Source organism: Ceratina calcarata, unplaced genomic scaffold (assembly GCF_001652005.2).
Source record: "Ceratina calcarata isolate Rehan_Ccalc_2016 unplaced genomic scaffold, ASM165200v1 scaffold337.2, whole genome shotgun sequence".
Classification (NCBI taxonomy): Eukaryota; Metazoa; Arthropoda; class Insecta; order Hymenoptera; family Apidae; genus Ceratina; species Ceratina calcarata.
In genome coordinates, this window is record NW_017156497.1 from 246,232 (window position 1) to 259,401 (window position 13,170).

At 45.6% G+C, this 13,170-nt stretch overlaps 3 protein-coding genes across 7 annotated transcripts; 1 reads left to right on the forward strand and 2 right to left on the reverse strand.

Annotated features, from left to right (window-relative positions):
* The first annotated feature begins 26 nt into the window (after positions 1 to 26).
* Positions 27 to 913, forward strand: LOC108625030 (cytochrome b5). The gene is made up of 4 exons (XM_018024724.2): positions 27 to 266; positions 339 to 467; positions 540 to 622; positions 685 to 913. The coding sequence occupies exons 1-4, from the start codon at positions 147 to 149 to the stop codon at positions 716 to 718; spliced, it is 366 nt and encodes a 121-aa protein (XP_017880213.1). The 5' UTR covers positions 27 to 146; the 3' UTR covers positions 719 to 913.
* Positions 746 to 8,038, reverse strand: trp (transient receptor potential). Of its 5 annotated transcripts, none has more exons than XM_026813570.1 (18): positions 7,434 to 8,015; positions 6,270 to 6,452; positions 5,875 to 6,019; positions 5,556 to 5,651; positions 5,336 to 5,478; positions 4,845 to 5,046; positions 4,605 to 4,775; positions 4,294 to 4,528; positions 3,936 to 4,088; positions 3,719 to 3,864; positions 3,551 to 3,657; positions 3,352 to 3,485; positions 3,127 to 3,256; positions 2,865 to 3,060; positions 2,547 to 2,711; positions 2,272 to 2,488; positions 1,644 to 2,072; positions 746 to 1,579 (listed from the first exon to the last, which is right to left on the reverse strand). In XM_026813570.1, exons 2-18 carry the CDS (start codon positions 6,422 to 6,424, stop codon positions 1,080 to 1,082), a joined length of 3,324 nt encoding a protein of 1,107 aa, XP_026669371.1. In that variant the 5' UTR covers positions 6,425 to 6,452; positions 7,434 to 8,015; the 3' UTR covers positions 746 to 1,079. The 5 variants fall into 5 exon arrangements, with proteins under 5 accessions (XP_026669371.1, XP_017880211.1, XP_026669370.1 ...); XM_018024722.2 differs by having other exon boundaries at positions 746 to 1,582; positions 7,434 to 8,012; XM_026813569.1 differs by lacking the exon at positions 7,434 to 8,015 and adding an exon at positions 7,394 to 7,410 and having other exon boundaries at positions 746 to 1,582.
* Positions 8,039 to 8,511: 473 nt separating this feature from the next.
* LOC108624992 (FMRFamide-related peptides) lies at positions 8,512 to 13,106 on the reverse strand. Its single transcript, XM_018024656.2, has 3 exons — positions 11,575 to 13,106; positions 9,370 to 9,746; positions 8,512 to 9,310 (listed from the first exon to the last, which is right to left on the reverse strand). The coding sequence occupies exons 1-3, from the start codon at positions 11,575 to 11,577 to the stop codon at positions 9,118 to 9,120; spliced, it is 573 nt and encodes a 190-aa protein (XP_017880145.1). The 5' UTR covers positions 11,578 to 13,106; the 3' UTR covers positions 8,512 to 9,117.
* Positions 13,107 to 13,170: the final 64 nt, after the last annotated feature.

Below are 13,170 nucleotides of genomic sequence, written 5' to 3' on the forward strand. Positions count from 1 at the left end.
CGCGTCTTATCAATTTTTTCCTCGTGCCATTCAATATTAGACATCGTCTCCTTTCGTGTCCAGTCGACGCTCGAGTTCGCCACGAGTCGGATCGATTTCGATCCGGAAAACTGTGAACTCGCGGTCGCGATTTGTGATATTGAAAAATGGGCGAATTGACGAGGTATTCGTTGAAGGAAGTGGCGCGACAGAATGGAAGAGACGGTGCGAAGTGCTGGCTGGTGATTCAGGATTTCGTGTACGACGTGACCACTTACATGAAACACGTGAGAGAAGAAACGAGAAAACTCAGAATCAGATTCATCGAACGATGTGCAAAATTTTTAATTGAATTGCAGCATCCCGGAGGATCCGATCTGCTCGAAGAGTACGCGGGACAGGACGCGACGCGTGGTTTCAAAGATTTCGGACACTCTTCCGACGCGAAGAAGAAGTTGAAAGAATTTCTGATCGGCGAATTGATAGAGGTTCGTTCGATCTAAACGATAGATCGTACCCGACGAAGTGATAATCGATCAATTTCTGATTCGTGTGTATAGGAAGATAAAATTGACAATCGGAAGAAGAAACGAGGGAACGTCCAAACGAACGAGGCCGTGGCGACTAAAAATGGCAAGAGAAGGTACGAAAGAGCTTACAGAGTCTTGTAAATAATAAGGAAATAACGCGAGCTTTCGTTTGTAGATTCTTGTCGAGACTCTGCGGGAATTGCGCGTGACGAGCGTGGGGAGAAGATTCGAATCGATTCGTAGTCGATTTAATTTATTATACCTTTTATACGATCGTTGTACATACACGACAATGGGATATAGGATAAGTATCGATGCGATCGATCGCGTATAAGATTTAAAAAATATGAAGGCTGATCAGATCGGTGCGCTAAGCGTTAGATAAAAAACATGAATCTTGTGAATGATTGTTAAAAATTATTGCGTAACGTCGTTCGTTCCGCTCGTTATCTTCGTCTATGCGAGTGGTATCATCTAACAAAGCGAAAGTAAGTCAGCAAGACGATCTCGGTCCCTTCTAATTTACCTAATTACAATGTTTGAGATCATCTTCGCAGCGAGCCGACTAGTTTAGATCCAACCACCCATCACCTGTCCAGTCGCTTTGGACTTTCCTCTCAATTTGGTGGTCGCGACCGGAGCTTCCTCCTGTGGTTTCGGCGGAGGTCCACTCGTTTCCTTCTTCTCTTCGCGTTCTTTCTTCTTCTTCTCCTCCTCCTCCTCTTTTTTCTTTTTCTCCTCTTCCTCTTTTTTCTTTTTTTCTTCCTCCTCTTTTTTCTTCTTTTCCTCATCTTCCTTCTTCTTTTCGTCCTCGATTTCAACTTTAGACTCCTCCTTCTTCGGTTCGGGTTTCGGTTGTGGTTTTGGTTGCGGTTTCGGTTCCGGTTGTTTCGGAGTCGCCGCCTTTCCTTGAGGAGATTCGTCCTCCCGTGGATCTTCCGGAATCGGCGACGGTGCCCTCACTTCTACTGCCTTTTCCCCACCTTTGTCGACGCTGCTGGTGCTCATTGATTTTAACAAACTCGACTTTAACATCGTTCGTTTCGGTGGCCCTTCGCCCTCCTTCGCAGCTGCTGCAAAAGAACAACGGTGAACGGTTTGTCTAAAATGCATTTATGTCTGACCACGTCGTACCTCCTTCGCCCTCCGGAGGAGACGGCCTGCTCCGACTCAGCATGAATTTGGCATAAGCGACTCGAGTGGTCGGCGACACTTCCGACAGATTAGGATTGTAATCGACCAAGCGATTCGGGTCCAACGAGACCAGGTCTGAGTCCGGTTGGTGCTGCAAGTTTCTACGTATACTGCGTCGCGTCTGTTTCATGGTCGCCTCGGTGGTGCTGCCGATCGGGTCCTTGGCCAGCGTGTTCTTCCGGACCACCGCGTTCCAGTCCTTCTTCTTGCTACCGCTGCTCTTGCGACCGATGGCCTTGGCGATCTGACTGAACACGTCCTTCGGCTCCTGATCGCTCTGAATCACTGCGTTCACTATGCCTTCCACTATGCCTATCTGGAAGTCCTTCTGCAGCCTCCGCTCCATCACCCTTCCCTTTTTACCAGACACTGGAATCGGAAATTTCAGGATCAATCGGGATCGTTCAATCAATCATATCGATTCGGTAAAGCTGATCCTTTGTCGATAATCTGACTGTCGAGTATTTATTTAGAGAATTTACTTATCTCGAGATAAATTAATCAGAGAATTCTTTGCGAAACGATAGATAAACTAAAAATAAAATCGGTGTTTTAACCTGAGACTTACGCTCCTGTTTATCGATCTGCGGCGTCCTCATCCCGTTCTGTCTGAGGATATCGATCAGCTCGTATCGTAACGTAGAAATGTCCTGTCGAATCTCCATGACGTCGTCCTCGGTTATCCCGAATTCGTCTCTTTTCCTCTGCTCGGCAGTCACGTACCTTCTAATCAACAGCCTCATCACTGTGTCGTGTCTCGACTTGGCCTTCTCCCTCGACTTTTTCTGAAAATTCGCATTCAAATTTTCACCATTCTACGTTTAGATCGTTCTAAATACATACGATGAGAGATCTGGTTTGACGATTGCCCTTTCCACAGCTAAGAATTTTCGTAAACGTTTTCCCCGTCGGGACCATGTTGAACGGCGGTGGCACAGTGTCACCGTCCTCGAAGTAGCTCATCCATAAATGGCTCCTGGCGAATTTCCATTCGGTGTCGGCTCTTTCCTGCGATCAATCGCAGAATCAATCGATCGATCATCCATCATTTCAGGATTAATCAATTCGATCGACAAGAAAATCTGACACGAAACGTTTCAAAGATCGCGTACTTTGAACCTGATTAATTTCGATTATCGTCGACTGGTATTTATATATTACCGAGATGATTTGATAAGAATTGGACATCATGGCGATGAGCATGTTGAGCAGGACGATCACGTTGATGACGGAGTAGGAGCCGAACATGAGTAACGCCCAGAACCGGGTGAAGCTCTTGATCCCGGTCAGATCGAACGACATCAAGTCTATCATACCGAAGCTGGCCCAGAAGAGCGACTGCGACGTCTCGAACAAGCTAGAATCGAAAACATATGTACACGACATATACGTATAATTTCCACGATACCTACGTTGTACGTACTTGGCAAAACGTCGCCAGATCGAGCAAGCCTTCTCCTGATTGTCAAAGTCCGGGTAATCGGGAAATTCCTTCATGTGATAACACTTCTGCTTCTCCAAATCGGCGTAGTACCACATCAGTTGATTCATTCCTAGATCAATGACAGAGGCTCGGGTTTAATCAAGAAACTCGAAGGCCGTTTCTTTTAATTCTTTAGCGCGTGGAATTTGAATAAGTAAAGCTCACCACAGCCGAAGGCGAACAGGACCAGCGTGTAGATGAAGAAGAACTTGATAATGTCTATTATCATCCTCCCCAGGGAAATCTGTAGCGGACCGAGATGCGGGTTCACGCTGAATATGTGCACCAGTTTCAAGAAACTGCGACCGATTCAACGATTCACCATCGATTCATAATGAAGTCAAGTGTCAGCATTTTTAATTACCTGAAAATCATGCCGGCCGCGAAAGCTCCTTCGGACAAAAGCATCGGGTCGAACGCGTGCCACTGGTCCCTCGGGTACCAAGGATCCAAACCTCTCCAGTACTCTCGCTGTTTCAGGAACCCTCGTTAATACCAACGGGGTCAGAATGATTTGTTTGCCATTTCTTACCTGAACGACGAACCACGCGGTGACCCTGAGCATGACCCAAATCACGTAAAACATGTTCTGAATAAAATCGACGATGTTCCATAAATCCGAGATGTATTCCAGCAGCCCGTCGGACCATAACGATCTCATCTCGCCAATGACTAAGCCTGAGAAACGATTGAAAGATTCACGTAGAGTGGAACGATCGAGGAAAACACGGTAATTAAAATTTGTTTACTGATAACGTAGATGATGACGCCGGATTCGACAAACCCGGGAATGCAGCCGCGTTCGCGTCTCTTCCAGCCTGCGAGTATCTCGTGCATCCAAGCATTTCCGAACAACTCGATTACCAAGTACTCGATACGTTGCGACGCCATCCCGAGGAGCACTGGAAATAACGAAATTACGTTAATTCTTTTACCTCGAGAGCCTGATTGAAAAGTTTCTCCCCCCGATTTTTCATACTTGCTCCAATTACGCGGCAGTATTAATTACATTGTCCCGTGTCTGTTACCGTTTAATTCGATTCGCCGCGTTCGAAATAGAAACGTCGCGCAATAATAAACACGCGTGCAGTCGACGATGTCGCTTACTCAGGAAGAAAGCGTAGGAGGACGAGTGGCAGATGAATTTGACGAACGGTTTCTTCATGAACAGCCCCATAGGCGACGTCGGCGAGAGCATGTAGATCGAGCTGTAAACCGGGAACATCGCGCCGAGTTTTCCGATCTCGATGAACTGGCCGATCATGCTTTTCCTCCGGAAACCGGGCAGACCGTCGTACCAAATGGCAGCCAGCAGCTGTTGCACGTTCGGATGTGCCACGAACTTCAAACGATTAAATGCAATTAGCGATCGAACCACGCGAGATCGCTACTTTGGATCGCGAGAGGAATCGTGTCACCTGCTTCTGCTTGTATTTAATCGCGAGCTTCAGACGTTCCAAGGTCTGCCGTTCTCCCGGCTCCCAGTTGTCGCCGATAGGATTATAATTCAGCATTATCTCCAGTTCCAGAGACGTACGAGCGTGATCGAGGAGAGACGTGGCGAAAGTCTGCGTCTGCTCCCTCATCTCCTGGAGAAATAAAATCGTTGCTCAGCGACGAGCCGACGAGAAATTAAGCGAAATTAAAGTTCGAATTACGTTATACTCGAAACGAAACTCCTGCTCCATTTTACTCAGTCGACGAAGTTCCCAAGAAAGTTCGAACGCGGTTAAAAGAGGATCCCTCGAAGAGAGAGCAATTAAGGACGGCGAAGTCAGAGCCCTGTAGGCGTTTATCCTGGCCTGCGAGTGTCTCAGGGAATCCTGCTCGCTCGACGTCACGCATTCGTCGCAACCGCATCTAGAAAAGCACGTCGATGGCACGTCGATTTGTAATTGAAAATGGCTCGAGAACAAGAGGCTCGATCGGAAACGAATATGTCAGACGTTATTAATCATAGTTGCCGCGTGATGCGCACGTTTTTGGAATCGACACGTGCAGCTTTTGCAATAACATAATTAGCACTCTTAATCGAATAACTCGTATTATGAGCGGGTGTACGAGTATTGACACGAAGCCAAACAAGTGACGCGATTTGAACGTCTCGAATTTACGTTCGTCGAGATATGTAAAAGTATGAGAGATTCACCTGGCGTCGTGAGGAGTCGGAAGGGTCGCGCCGCGATCCAAGAGAATCTTCAAGATCTCGTAGTTGTTCTTATGCGCTGCGAGAACCAACGGCGTTATGTCCGGAGTAAAATTGGACGACGACCTGTCCACGGCTTCCCAGCTCTACCGTCAAAATTTATCTCTATTTTACGATTAAAATTCCTATGAAGCGAAACGGAACGAAGAGTTGTTGAACTCACGTAAGGCTGGCCAGCCGTGTGTATTCTTTCCTCCCATTCGAGAAGGATCTCGACGGCCTCCACGTACTCTTCCTTTATAGCGTGTAGGAGTGCATCCTGAAAGAGGAAGCAGGAATTATGTGAAGCGTGTGCCGTGCCTTTAAACGCGTCCTCCCATCGCTGGATTATTTATTAACGCCCCGCGTTATCGTTTCGCTATATCACTGTGGCTAATGTACCAGCGTCCGCGATGCACTCCGCGCTCGTTCCTTTGAATTTCTTCGAGGGAGACACCGAGTGAAACACGTTTCTTATCTTAAGGGTGAAACGATCGAGATACCTTCACTTGGATTCCTAGTTCGAGCAACAGTTTGATCAGCTCGATGTTCTCGTTCTCGATCGCTGCGATCAGGGCCGATCTGTTCAACGGATCCACGCAGTTGATGTTCAACAGCTCCGGGTGATCCTTGTTCTCCTCCAGCAATCTGAGCCACATTTTAAACATCTGTTTAACCATTTCTCGTTTCTACACGAAACGATTCAAGTGAGAAGATACGAAATATTATGAGAGAATTTATGGTCCCTCGTTTGATAAACGAAACGACATAAAAGTCGACGTTGGAAACGGAGAAAATGTCGCGCAAGGACGTGCGAGGATCGGAAACGAGGGTCCTCGTCGGTTCGACGGGATGCTTCCAGCCACGATTTATCTTCCGGCCGGGCAGGAAGGATTACCTTTTGACAGTGGCACAATCACCTCGTTCCGCGCTCAGCAGGAAGTGCTTCTCAACTGGGCCAAGAGAATAGTCTTGCGGCGGTTGCAACGAATGCACCGAAGGCGCTCTGCCCTCGCCCGCCAGCAGATTCTGCTGCGACTCGGACGGATTCATCCTCTCTTCACCGGCTCATCAGAAACACCTACGCAATTTTAGTCAACGATTATTCTGCCTCCACCGATCGAAAACACGAATATTCGTCTCGAACTATGATCAGTCCGTCTGAAATCTCATCTGCTCGAGAATCAAAAGAGCGGAAACGATCGAATCTCGAAGCTGATAATTGCTCTATGTCGAATGAAAGTAACGCTTAAGTGCGAGCTTCGATGACGATTCGCCGAAGCCAAGGCGAATCTGGTTAAACGCGCAGACAAGAGGGAAAGTAGCTACGGATTGAACACAGGATTCCTTTGTAACGATCCGAAGATAATCTGATCATCCTCCGCTGGCCTCAGTGAAATCCATAATTCAATTTTGATATTATTTCATGGAGACACCGCGCGATCGACGCGCGTACTCCGCGGATTCCAGAATCGGAAGATCGTTTGGAGTTCGAAGAATCTCTCGTTTGAAATTATTTTTATGCAAGTTCCAATACGCTTGACTAATTCCTATTAACAAGGGAACAGATGATTACTGCAGGCTTGATGATCGGAATCGCGTTTCCTTGACACGGAAACTCTAATCTGTTTTATTCCACGAGATAATCCTTTTTCCTTGACAATGGAAATTATCCGAGACAATCCAAAGCCTGTCACGATTCCCTAAGCTAAACGACGTCGATTTGTTACACGGATTCTCGCTACACGTTCTTACGGATACGACATTAGCCGCGAGAAGAGTAATTCCATCTAATAAAAATGAATCTTTGCCAAAAATACATTACGGATCGTGTCTCATACAAATTTCCGTTTGTTACAACACGCAATTTTTAAATCCAACGCGAAGTCTACACAGTTTGAAAGATTGCTAATAATTGTCACTCGATATTCGCGTTTATGCAAACGATTTTTACTTTCACATGAAATAAAAGATAGAGGGAAAGAAAACTGGTTTAACAAAAGCTCCTCGAAAGGCACTTTCCGTGGAAATCACTGGTGCACCCAAACGTTTTCAACGATACCTCGAATAACGTGTGAAACGAAGACTGCGTCGATCAACGTGAGCCGAGATGCATCGTCGGTTTGACGAACGTTGACTGTCCGAAGAAGTGGAATAAAGCCGTGCGTTCACCAGCTCTAGATAGTTGCTGGAAGCCGTAGGACATCGGTCAGATGGATTAGGCACAAACACGTGGCGGGAATCGAAAGAGGAGGAACGTCGTCGCTGGTGATCACATTGCGTATCCACGTGCAAACCTCTGACGAATTTTCGTCTCGGATTAATGGACTCTCACGGATCTCTCTCTCTCTCTCTCGTTTCTTTTCGTTTACCTGGCCGAGGGAACACAACGACCGCCTTTCGTTACGAGAATCTACGCACAGCAGAGGTACCGAGGGTTGATTGGGAGAAATGACGACGTTCCAATCCGACACCCATGGGGCGAGATCTCTGATATTACTTCTCGTACTTTTACGCAGTTCTGACAAGAATTGATATTTTTGTTACGTTCAAACTGTGACCAGTTTCGGTTATTTATCGATTACTCTTAATATTGGATAAATCCTTGGTAGTGTTAGAAGGAAACTGTATACGACCTCTTTTGAAGGTAATAGTAGTACCTACAACTTTTATTCAAAGCATTTGTCGAAATTCCGCGAAAAAAAAATTTTCGATTTTTCCGAGATTTTTCCAAGGGGTACCCCTTCAGATTTCGCGAAAATTTCGTTTTTTGCCCATAACTCCTAAACCCTTGGAGATACGGGAAAATTGCATAGGACCTTTCTTGTAGAACTCGACGAGATCTACAATTTCCATATAAAAAGTTTTTGCTAGCGTTAATAGTTTACGAGTTATTTGCAAAAAACTGTTTTTTCGTTTTTCGTAAATAACTCGTAAACTATTGGAGNCTCGTTAAATACTTAAATTAGAAGAAAAATACATAAATCCTTTCGTGTAGAGCACGTCAATAGCTAGAACTTTTGTAAAAAAAATTTTCGCCAGCATGGATAATTAATTAACAAATAAAAGTTGCTTATTGCAAAAACTTAGTCGAAAATAGGAGATGAGAGAAGGGAACGAAATGATGATTCGACAATATGTCCAGCTACTTTTCTTCATTATTTAATTACATTTACATGTATTAAATTTACATTGACATTTGTTTAAGAATGATTACAGACAATTCGTAATATCGTAATGCTAGTTCTTATCGTACCAGAAACGTGAATTCCTTTAAACGAACGATAACAAAAAAAAAAAAAATACAGTGTCAGAACAGATTGCGTGTTCTCTGGCAATTAATTATAGTCTTCTGTACTTCGAGGACGATTGGCTTCGACTAAAGATTCCGATCGCTCGCTTTGATCACCTAATCAAGGCAATCGGTTATTACCACCGAAGCTGACCGACCGATTAATATACTTTCATATGTACATTGAATACACAGGTGGATGCACGTTGAAGTAGCCAGAAACAGCGTTACTCGTCAGCGAACTGAGAATTTCTCGATTATATACAGTGAAATAAATCGATCAAGTAGGATCGCCGTTGATCCACGATTCTTAAGGAAAACCGAGAATACAGAAGAGGAATAAATGCGTGACACAAGACAATATACAATATACACGTATGTACGGAGCAGCCGATAACAACGTCGAATCGTAATTGAGGCGTCGGTACACGATCAGGGTATACAGTTTTTTTTTTTAATCGTGCTTCGAGTCCTGCAGGAAGTCCAAGCTGTTCCTGTGCTCGTCGACGCTGTTGAGAACGTCGCAGAGACGTAACAGCTTAGCTTCGTAGGGATGCAGATCCTTGGATTGCTCGGTGGACAGTAACTCGGTGCACATGGCCGTGACGTCGATTTCGACCGGGTACGTCGGCACGTTCCTGCCGTATCTGGAAACCACGCGAAATGTGAATGAACGATTCGAGGAAATGACGATCGGTCGTCGCACCTGATGAAATTTAAATCGTTCCTTCCTCTCTTGAACTCGCCGTTTTTATAGCCGGACCTGCCGAACCTGATGACGATATCAGGTGACTTGAAACGGGGATATCTGTCGACTTTGGTGCTACCGTCGTCCTCGTCGTAGGTCCGTTGAGCATCGGGACCGCTGCGGCCGTATCTGATGAACGACGAGCCCATGTTGCTCCTTCGTTCCTTGGAGTCTGGATCCTCGGACCGATCGTTCGCGTCGTGTCTCTTCAGAACGTATTCAAAGTCGCTGGGCGCATCCTTGAAGATCCTGAGACCCTCGCTCTTCAAAGGGGTCAACACCGACGACGACACCAGCACGTTGCAGACCAGGGGTAACACGTACAACGCGCTCCTCTATTAAATAAATCATGAGCAATTACGAGCAGCGAGAGGGATTCGTCAGAAGCCGTGAGACGATTGATGAAAACGCGTCTAAGAATACTCGCGTTTATTTTACGTAACCAAACGGATAACGGGGATTACGCAACGGAGTGGATAATTTCTCAGAACGGATGAAACGAGACGAAGGAGAATGACATTTCGTTCTTCGTCTTGTGTATTTTTTTTTCATAAAATTTCAGACGTTGCTCCGGGAAGTTTGCTTAATTCCGTTTCTGCTCGGGAGTTAATGCATATTATTTCTATTCTAATTTATTCAATACTCTGGCGACGAATTGGAAAATGTGTCGGGCGAGCTAATCTCGATTACCAACGGAAAAGATGATCGCGTTCTTCATCGAAGGTTGTTCACGAGATCGCGGAACTCGTTTAAGATTCTTGGCGGTCGCGCGGTCCGCGGATTGGTGACGTGCAATAACAACTTGCAAAGTCGATCTTAGTTTTACATTCATCCGACTTGTTTCAACTGACGACATCCGATGGTCGCCAGGGGCTGCTTTTTCAAATCAAAGCGAATCTGAAAGAATTTATGAATAGCAAACAGAATTCTCTTTTAGAAGAGTCAACGTCGAAGGTGTTTCAACGTGAATAATGAATGACGTCTAGTTTAGAAATTCCTTATCGTAGAGATTCAGTAGCGTGAGCTGTTGTCGAGGGATCGTGGAAATGGTGGTGAAATAAATTCGGACGAGTAAAGTGGAACGTTTAATAAGGATCATTGGAGTTTACGTCCCTTTGCTCGGGTTCGCAAACGAGTAGTCTTTTTAACTCGTAGGCGACGTGGCCATTATGAAGGGTGACTGCCGCCAGGGTTAATTAAAGTAACGTAAGGCAGCGTATTAATCTTGCTCGGTGTACCACCGAGGTATTACTAAACATCCTGTTAAGACAGCTAATAACACGGCCGATATTATTTATCACCGACCCCGTCGCGACCTCGCCGCGTTGCATCTCGAATAATGATCTTCCGTAAGGAATCCGTAACACAATCCTCGAACCCCGAGTCGAATAATTGTCCTTTCGAAACGACAATTTTATCGAGGATCGATCCAATGAATTCTACTAAAAATAACAAGTGGTTTGAAATAAAATTAATTAAAATTCGATCGTTACTCGTCGACGGAGAGCAGCTCGCGTTTCGTCGATTGTTTATAAATCGAGTCGAGCGCGTGTCTTTATTTTAATTAGTATTTCGAGCAAATCACGAGAATGCGGACGTGGAATAATTAAAAACGAAGCAATAATGCGCGAACAAAAAACAGTAATAGAAGTGAAACGAAGATATTCGGATTCTTTCAATATCGCCGTATTGTTTTCTGTCCGCCTCCGCCCATTGTTCTCCCGATTACTCGTTCTTCCTAATAATTGGCATGTGTGCGGCTTAACGAAAATCCATACGGGTAAAACGAAACCGAGATTCTCGCGTTAGCAAGTTACGCATCTGTGATTTACATACGTGCAGTTCTCACGAAACTCGACGATTAATTTTTTTTACGTCGAGAATGTATGGGAACGCGTGCGGCGAACTCGACGAGCGAGAAGAAGCGCGTCGAACGGCTCGTCACGATTTTTTAATCCCGTTGCCGATCTGCACGCGAAATTCGAATTTCGAACGAAAGGGAAAACGTAAGAGAAGCGACGAAAGTGACAGTGGCAAATTAAAACGACACTGACCTAGCACTTTTAATCGCGAGTCGTTCAAACGGAGGGAAGGAAAGTAGTGAGGCAAAAAAAAAAGATCCGTCGACGCAGCGAAAAATTCACGGAAACGAACGTCACTCACCATGTCGCAGGTATGTCCGGACGAATTATCCAGTGGTCGGTTGCCGACTTCCGGTTGCACTGCACACGACGATCGGAAACGTAGAAGAGGAGAGAGACACGCGACGGTTGCGGCCTGTTGCTGATGGCACGAGTGTCCCGGGTCAGAGATGACACCCTTTATATAGGTAGACTACGGGGGATGCGCCGAGGGTGCCACAGACTCACCTGGGTCACGATTGGCTGAGCCGTACAACACGATACCTCTACATTATTTTCATTCAATTACCGTCGGCTACCGACCTACGTAATCCCCTTTATTATTTATGACTTCTCGCGAATAATGATCGTCCACGCGAGATCCTTGAGAAACCGATCGCCGAAAAAATCGTCGTACCGCCTCTCGGGCTCCCTTGTCATCGGAATCGTCGACGACGATCGTTCGATCGTGAACAGAATCTGAAGATCTCGTTCGATCGTTCCTCCAAGGACTGTGAGTAGTACGAGTCGACCATTAGCGAAACGTCGCAGACTCTTTTAATACAATTCGTATCGTGCAAAGATGTCGACGTGGGATTTCGATTGCACTTTGGATAGATCGTGTCCAGTGTTATCGTTCGACTTTTAACGAAACGCAGCAGATTTTCTTAATAAAATTGACGTTGTACAAAAGAATCGCGACATTTCAGTAGTACGAGTCGATCATTAACGAGACGCAGCAGAGTTTCTTAATAAAACTTGGATTACACGAGAGGTCGACGTAGGAATTGATCGACACGTTACGTTCGGACACTTTAGAAGAGATTCGAATGAATTGATGTGTGTATTTAATCGAGAGTCGTGAATTGGTACGTGAATCGCGAGTTTAAATGGAGACGTGGATCTCTATGAATATTCAAGCGTCAGGATTATTTTCATTTCATCATTTGTTTCATTTCGCTGGATCTCACGTTGTGACGTGACGTCTTGGCTGAGGATCACCGACGGGAGATCCGTCTTGTTGAGATTAATTCATACGAACGCGTAATCCTTCGCGAGAGATACCCGATGCGCGTTTCTTACGCGGGAATGAATGGTAATTTGTCATTAATCATTGGAACTGGGAGTCGGAAACAGACGATTTCAGGTGTTCGTACGAAGGGTGTTCGTCGGGGGACGGAGTGCAACAGGTAGAGCCGAGGGACTCGCTTTCCGTAGGGAATCTGGGTCATCTTGCTTCGACGCGATCCTCCTCGACCGATAGATTTAATTCAGAAATTAAAAGTTACGTTCGAGCACGCTCGTACGTTCCGTCGTCTTATCTTGGTCGCGATCGCCCTCGTCTTCTTTTCTGCCCACGTAAATGTGCTACTGGACAATGTACCTCGTCTTATCTTGAAATACGTCTGTCTCTTCGCTGTCCAACGACTATTGTGCTCGCGGCAAAGCTGAACTGACATCCCTGAGAGAATACATATAATCCGGTGTTGAGCCGACGAAACGGGAAAATGGATAGGTTTCTCCGGACCTTGGAACGATGATGAAAATCAATTGTTTATTAAAAAATTGGACGCTGGTAAATCATCGAAGATGAAAAATTCGTAGAAATTTTTAGCCAGGAAGGAAGTGGGTTTCTAAG